Source organism: Adiantum capillus-veneris, chromosome 27 (assembly GCF_014529385.1).
Source record: "Adiantum capillus-veneris isolate H3 chromosome 27, ASM1452938v2, whole genome shotgun sequence".
Lineage (NCBI taxonomy): Eukaryota > Viridiplantae > Streptophyta > Polypodiopsida > Polypodiales > Pteridaceae > Adiantum > Adiantum capillus-veneris.
The window spans coordinates 78,612,492-78,620,409 of record NC_140957.1 but is presented as its reverse complement, the minus strand read 5'-3'; the positions used below and the strand labels follow the sequence as shown (position 1 = coordinate 78,620,409).

Here is a 7,918-nt window from a genome sequence, read left to right as displayed (position 1 = left end):
CAAATTAATTTCTCATATTAAAATGATCATTTAATGTGGGAGAATAAATGGGAACAAGAGCTAGAATATAGACATGTGCTTATGGATCTATCTTAGCACGGGACCAAAGTCAATGGGTTCAAATGGGAGATAGTCTGTCAAAGAGCAATGCTAACTAATGGAGCTTGAAATACCTTAGGGTTAGCTTCATTGAAGACCTCCAAAGGTTAGTGTTAAAAGTCCTTAGACCTAAGACCTTAGGCAAGCTAGGGCTGAGCTTGAGGTGGGAACCCGGCCCAAGCTTGAGGTGCTTGTCGTGCTTACTGACTAAGGTGCTTGAGGTGCTTGTCATGCTTGATGACTAAGGTAGATGAAGTGCTTAAGGTACTTGGGGGCCAAGGTGCTTGAGATGCTTGAAGTCAAACAAAGGCCTAGAAAGGAGGGGACGAGCCCCAAATGGAGGGGATGTGATTGGAAAGTCTCACACTTACCCAAGGGACACCCCTTTCCCTCAAGAGGCAAGTAGGACACATGTCAAGCCCCTAGCTAGGTTACCCCCTTAGTGTGCCTAAAGCCTATTGGTTGATCCTTAGAGAGGTCCAATGAGAATTTAGTTAATTATATTGATTATTTAAGCATTATTGAAGCCCTCTTTCTCAAAGGGGTAAGGAGGACACTTGTCCAAAGCCTGCCTCTACCACTTGTCCAAAGATTATTTAAGCATTATTCAAGCCCTCTCTCTCAAAGGGGTAAGGAGGAAACTTGTCCAAAGACTACCTCTATTGCTTGAATTGACCTAGGCTTGTGATTGGCTAGGCTTGAGAGAGCCAATGAGCTTAAGGCATGAGCTAGGATGAGGGGTCGACCCATGCAAGAAGGGGGTTAGCTTGAGGGATATACACCCTCACACACACACTCATTGTGTGAAGTGCAAAGAACTTCATCTCCTTCTCCAAGTTTGTTGAGAAGTTGAGAGCCTACACCAGCACTCTTGGCTATGGAATGCAAATCCAACCAAAAGCCATGCTTCAATGCTATGCTAGCCATCTTCTTCCTCTCCATTACTATGCTACTATGTTATGCTAAGCTCTATGAGTAATGGTATGAGAGGACACTATTTCTTTCTCGTAAGAATACTTCTTCTTCCTCTTCTCTATCCTCATTCCCTGCTAGCTCTCTCCACCTTTGAAGGTGTTTGAGGTCTTGAGACTGAGGGCGAGGACAAGTTAATGCTTTCATTTAGCTAAGTTACGAGCATAATTGTGGTGCATGAAGCTCTCTATCTTCATTGCACTATCAAGGTCTCAAGGAATACAAAGCTTGTATTGTACTAAGTCTCTCTTTAGGGGAGAAGCTATAATACAAAAGCCTTTTGGAGAGGGGACCGGCTCCACATAAATCTGGTCCTCAAATGTTGTCAAGTTCTCTAATTCTCTCTCTTGAAAAGTATTGTTCATGCCAAGTTAATTAAGTATAATGGTTATGTTGCTACCTCTAATCAAGTTCACCCTCTATTTTCTCAAAGTATCCTCATAAAAATGCTCACTACAGTTTTCTTAATTCCGCTATTCTCAATGTAGGAAAGATGATGTGATGCAAATTATAGTTAATATTTTTGATGAGTCTCGATCTTACTTAATCAAAAAGGGAGAAAGATTACCTAAACTTACCTTTGAATTGCATGTGTTACAAATGATTGCAATCTTTTTCAATGCTATTTTGTTATTATTGCATGGATAATTTGTGGTATGCTTACACGATATAAGTCAAAAGCATGCAACCTTCCATGTTGTTAAGAGTGAGAGAATTCGCTAATAAGCAAAAAGTTTTGAGCTATGTGTTGTTTTTGTTGCAAAGAATTGGGCAGAAAGGGGCCTTGCTTGGGTGGCTCAACAGGGGCTGTTGATAACACAGTAAAGGGGGCAACATGGTCAACACTGACGTGGGAGGGGTGTCGTGTAAGTGCGAGAAAAGGGGAGGGGTGATTGGCCGCCCTTCTCCCCTCGATGCCTTTGTCTTTTATTGAGGATAAGATTGAAAACATCCCTCTATAGGTACAAACACACATAGACAAACACACACATATATACATAACATATATGTACACACACATACACATACACATACCCACATCTTCCGACAAGGACCCAAAGCGCCCACCATGGGGTCGGTTTTGAACTTAAGACGCTCTAAGAAGTATATCAAGCGATAGCTCAGCCACGTCAGCGTTTCTCTTATTTTGAAAAGCTCGACAGAGCGGCTCTCCCCCTCTCTCTTAGCGCTCCCACGCGGAGACACACATACACACACACCGTACATACTCATTGGAGTAGCAGAGTAAAAGAAGATGAAAATTCTTGTTGCTGTCAAGCGTGTGGTTGACTACGCTGTGAAAATTCGTGTGAAGTCGGATAAGGTATGCACATCTTTTCCAGAGTTTATACTGTCGTCCTAGCATGGTGATCAGGGTTTTGTACATATATGGTTGAGCATATGCTTTGTCTTGTGCATACCCGTCCATTTTTCGTGTAATGCAAGCATGCGTGCATCTGTCTCTATGATATGCGCCACACCAAAGTCTGTTTGCATGTTCAAGGGTATGTTGGACAGGAGGACTTCCACATCATGCCTTTTTAGGGGTGTCTATTGATTTTCTGCAACATTGATTGGTCAGACCGGTGTGGATACTACAAATGTCAAGATGTCCATGAATCCATTCTGTGAGATTGCTTTGGAGGAAGCCCTGCGAATAAAAGAGGCTGGTGCAGCGTCCGAGGTGGTTGTTGTGAGCATGGGAAATGAGAAATGCACAGAGGTGTTGCGCACCGGGCTTGCCATGGGTGCTGACCGCGGAATTCACGTGTCAACGGATAAGGCTTTATATCCTCTTTCAGTAGCCAAGCTCCTTCAGGCTCTTGTGAAAAAGGAGGATCCAAGGCTTCTGCTTCTGGGAAAACAGGTAAATTTTTTTTCCGCATACGTACGATTGTTAAAGTTTACTTATTTCTCACATGGGATCATTAAGGAAATCTAGTGGTGTGTGTGCATTATCCCTTGTGATTTTTACACTTATTACGTAAGTGTAATGATTGCGATGATCATGTCTTTGTTGAAGAACATGCTTGCCAACATAACCAACTTGTCATGAACCTCGTTATTGTTTGGTGTCCTATGGCCCTTTCCAAGGGAAATAAAATTTGAACTATGTGTATTGTCATTCTATGTGTAAGCGGCATAGGTATATGTGATTCTGAAGCAAGCCTTCAGACACAACACAAGCAAGGGGATGGCAAAACTCTCCAATACTGTTAAACCATTTTAATAGTCTGTATTGAGTACTTACAACACTTAGCATTTTTCATTAACCATTATATACAGTTGACCATTCAATGTTCACCTCACAATAATCAATTATAAGTTATCACATCAAGAGTCAAAAGTCTGAAGCATACTACTCCAGTTCTTGGGACCTGCACTATACATGTTCCAACTTCCAACATCCATTTCAACAAAAGAGTACATACTTCAGAAGTTAGAAGCATAGTTGCATATGCCATAAATCATAAATGGACCTGCAATCATGCATCTGCATGGATCATGAAAGCAAAACACCAAACCGATCTCAAGAATCAAGGCTCAGTGCAATCATAAATAGCTGAAAGGTCTGAAGTGTCTTGACTATTGGAGAAAATCTGGGAAAAAAATATCACAACCCCCAAACGCCGTTTTCATTTCCCCGAAACGTCACAAAACATTTCCCTGTTTCTGAGAGCCAGAAACAGTGTTTTGTTCAACTATAAAATCTCTCATGAAGATCTTGTCCAGCATTTTTTTTGAAGTTGCAGGAGCATTACTTAAGTCAAAGGGCATCATAAAGAACTCATATTGTCCAATAGCTGTCCTGAAAGCAGTATTGTGGATATGTCCTGGCAATCTTGAATTACAGGTATCCACTTTGGATATCAAACAAGTAGATCACTGCAACCTGTCTAGAATATCATCAATTGATGGGATGGGGCAATATACATTCTCCAAGACCCATTCTTCTTTTGAATGAGAAGAATTGGAGAACATAATGGTGGAGAACCGGGTTGAATGAATTTTTTAGCCAATAAGTCATTAAGTCTTTAGTCTGTTGCTTATGTCAGGATATAAGATATTAGTTTGAATCTAAGAATGAACTATTTGCATTGTCTTGTCGTTGTTGTGGATGGATTTAAATCTGAGGTCTTGTACAAAGTTTCTTGCAAGGAACTGCTGTTTCGTTTCTATTTATGTATTTGTTTTTAAAAGACGATTAAGATGTATAATAAATTTATCTTGCTTCATTATCCTCTTTCTGTATGTGTCATAGCAAGTGTTTTAGCCCCTGTTTTAGCTCATATGCTCAGCCATTCCTGATGATATGATTGTATATTGATAGGATTTTCTTTTTGCTAGAATGTGCATATTGAAGTGTCAAAATTTATGTTAAATGTGCAGGCTATCGATGATGACTGCAATCAAACAGGGCAAATGGTGGCTGGAATTTTAAAGTGGCCACAAGGAACCTTCGCATCCAAGGTTTGACCTGAAAAGCTTTCATGTATGCATCAAAGAAAGCAAACATGGTTCGCTTTGTACAGAAGTATTCTATATAAGAAGTTGAGAATCAAATTTACTAGATAGTCTTTTAATTGCTTTCCAGGCTAAAATAAGCATGTTCTTTAATGTGCTGCTTTAGCAAATACTTACTCTTCTATACAACGTTGTTTAGTGCGTTGTTTGCTATGATGTTTTTGTGCAGGTCATTATCAATAAAGCCCAAGATTGTGTTCACGTAGAGCGTGAAGTAGATGGAGGTCTTGAAAGTTTGAGCCTTCGTCTCCCGGCGGTTATAACGTAAGCACATCTTTTTCTTGTTATTTTAGTTCAAAGAACCATCTCAAAATAAAAACATTTACACGCTCAAAATAAAAACATTTACACGGCGGTAAATTTTCCATAGCATTATCAATATTTTAAAAAATCCTGACTTTTATCTTCTTCAACATCCATCGATTCTTGATGACTACAAGCGTTGGAAGATGGCAAAGATTTGGAAATAGTGAACCCACTATTTCCAAATTTTTGCTGACTTTATGTTCTTCAACGTCTATCGATTCTTGATGACTACAAGCGTTGGGAAGATGTCAAAGATATGGAAATGGTGAACACTAATGGTATGTACGTTTCTCCCGCATTCACTCCTTGGCATAGTGGTGTTGAGCACATGGCTCCCAAGGGGAAGGTTATGTCCTCAAGTCCGGGGGGAGGGTGGTGCTTGCCCTTTTTAAAACCGTCTAAATGCCTTGAGATTCTTGCTCGCACTTCTACAGCGTCGATCCCATGGCTCGGTGTTCGTTTAAAACCCTGTGGTCTCTAATGATGAGTATCGCATGCAGATAGACAGGCCAGGAACCAAGTGTGTTTCATGTATGGATCAAATGCATTGAATCCACTGCCATTTCCTATGGGAGCAGCAAGTGACAATGACTTGGTTTATATCAGCACATTAGATCAGGTAGTTGGATATCTTCACGAAGGCCTTTGGATCAGACTTCAGACTATGCTGGGATTATGGGACATGCAGTTCAGCTTGAGGGGGAGTGTTGACATGTCAAACTCAACACGGACTCTCACTCATGATATGTCTACATGACCATTCCCGCATTTATTCTTAGACATGATATGTCTTTGGCTCCAGCATAGCTTTACTAGAGAGTGTACAGTTGGACCATCGATTTCTCAACCTGGTCATCATCTCACCTCAACGTGTTCGCATTATGGATAGCTTGTTTATATCCGTGATCAGTAAGTTTTATGCATCCCAATTATTTTGTACACTCATTTTATGCATGAAGAAGGAGAATTCGAAGCCTCTTACCGTGTGTTCTCTGCCAAAGTTGAGAGAGTGTGTGTGCTTGCAAGAGCTTAAGCTCTTTGGTGGTGTATGATCGTTTAGACATGGAAGCATGCCAGAGTGTGAGCCCTTGGCATGTATTTTAAGGCCCTTGGCCATGAAAAGCAATTTACATGAAAAGCTTCAAGTCCCATTAGGGCTCCTCGAGCCTAACCCTAGCCAACTTGCAGATCCCGTCCGATGAGGCCTAAACCCTAGCAAAAGCAGAAGAAGAAGTCTTTACCAACTTATAGATCCTCACCAAGTGGCCAGCATTAAAGTTGGGTTAGGATTAATAATCCTAACCCCCAGCAAACTTACGGGGCCCCGTCCGATGGGGCCCAAATTAAATAAAGTACGCGCGCGCACACACACACACACACATGCTGGCAGCTTTTGGACCAAATTCTTTTGGGACTTGAAGCTTTTAGTGGTGCCGGTGTTGTACTGAGTTGAAACAATATAAAGAAATTTTGAAAGGGGCGCCATGGTTTGGGGCCAGTGTTCTCTTGGGGTGGAACTCCGCCACTCAATGTCTTGTGTGCAGTGTTTTCTCTTTCAGTCCAGCTGTATTGAAGCATCTAAAGTATGTTCAGTCTATTCTTTTCCGTTGGACGTGGTGCCCTCCCATTACAGTGGGATCAAAGCTGTGCTTTTTTGAAAGCAAACCAGTGCTTCCGAATTTCACAAGAAATTTACATTCTTTGATCCTCAGTGGAGACTTTTGAGCATTATTTCAGAGCTAGCTGGAGACCACATAGTCTTGACATTCAGATCCTTTGTAGAGCTTACCTTCAGAACTGGGCACCTTTGCTGGCAAGCACTCACTCATATAATGCATGTCCACATGGCACACCTGCTGACTTTCTATGGTGTTAAATTATTCCATAGATATGATTGCAATGCTGTTTTTGGCCTTTAATTCAAGCCTGGTGGTACTCAAATATATTAAGAAACCTTCAGGAAATTCTCATACTGGTGTCACGCCTCGCAGATCTGTAGTAAGTACAACCTCATGTTTACTTTGCTTGATACTTGTTTTTTTGGTGAATTGCCAGCACGGATCTGCGCTTGAATCAGCCACGGTATGCCACTCTTCCGAATATAATGAAGGCCAAGAAGAAACCAATTACGAAGGTCACACCAGACGAGCTTCAAGTAGAGATAGCGGAAGACTTCGATATTGTCGAAGTCATCGAGCCTCCGAAAAGGAAAGCTGGAGTGATGTTGTCTTCAGTAGATGAGCTTTTGGACAAGCTCAAGAATGAGGCTCATGTTTTGTAGCCAATGATTTAACACATATTTTCTAGGTTGATTTTTTGTATACAAAAATCAAATCCAGTCAATTGTAATTATACATGTACAAGAACAAGCTAATTTAATTGTGAGAGTCCATTTAACATTTCAATTTGTGGAAAGAAGATAGTTTTGAACTGGATTTGTGTGACATGACTAACATGTAAACTCTTATCAATTGATTTATTTAGCTGATTATTAACTCAATGTTAACTGAATATTAACCACACTTTCATGGTTCCTTGAAAAAAAAAATACAGTGTTTTAGAAACCTATCAAGATGTATTCACTTAAGACATTTTGCACCTCTTGATGATTTATCTCATTGCAAGTTAGAAATCGCGAAACCTAGAGAGGTCAAGCTACGATGTGGATCTCAACTTGTACAACATGAGTCAAGACTTTTGTGTTTACAGGTTTCACTCCACTCAAGTTGCTACATCTTGGCTGAACTACATCAGAGAAACACTCTCTCTCTTTCTCTCTCTCTCTCTCACACACACACACAATCAAACAATATATACATACTAAGTATTCCTTTTTTCGGTAAGCTTTATACATGCTGACATTTGTTTTCTTAGGAGGCATAAGCTCTCACATGGATCTCTGTCACAAAATTTTAACCCAAGTTGACTTTACATGCAAAGGTAACTGTTGCATGCAAATTTTAGGTATACATAAAAAGAGCAATTTTTTAAAGTGAAAAATAGGTGGTGTCTCATC

The 7,918-nt window shown here is 40.5% G+C and overlaps 1 protein-coding gene across 1 annotated transcript; it reads left to right on the top strand.

The window, feature by feature from the left end:
- Positions 1 to 2,208: 2,208 nt before the first annotated feature.
- ETFBETA (electron transfer flavoprotein beta) lies at positions 2,209 to 7,333 on the top strand. Its single transcript, XM_086503456.1, has 5 exons — positions 2,209 to 2,395; positions 2,654 to 2,938; positions 4,462 to 4,542; positions 4,766 to 4,860; positions 6,958 to 7,333. The coding sequence occupies exons 1-5, from the start codon at positions 2,327 to 2,329 to the stop codon at positions 7,181 to 7,183; spliced, it is 756 nt and encodes a 251-aa protein (XP_086359582.1). The 5' UTR covers positions 2,209 to 2,326; the 3' UTR covers positions 7,184 to 7,333.
- The last annotated feature ends 585 nt before the right edge of the window (positions 7,334 to 7,918 follow it).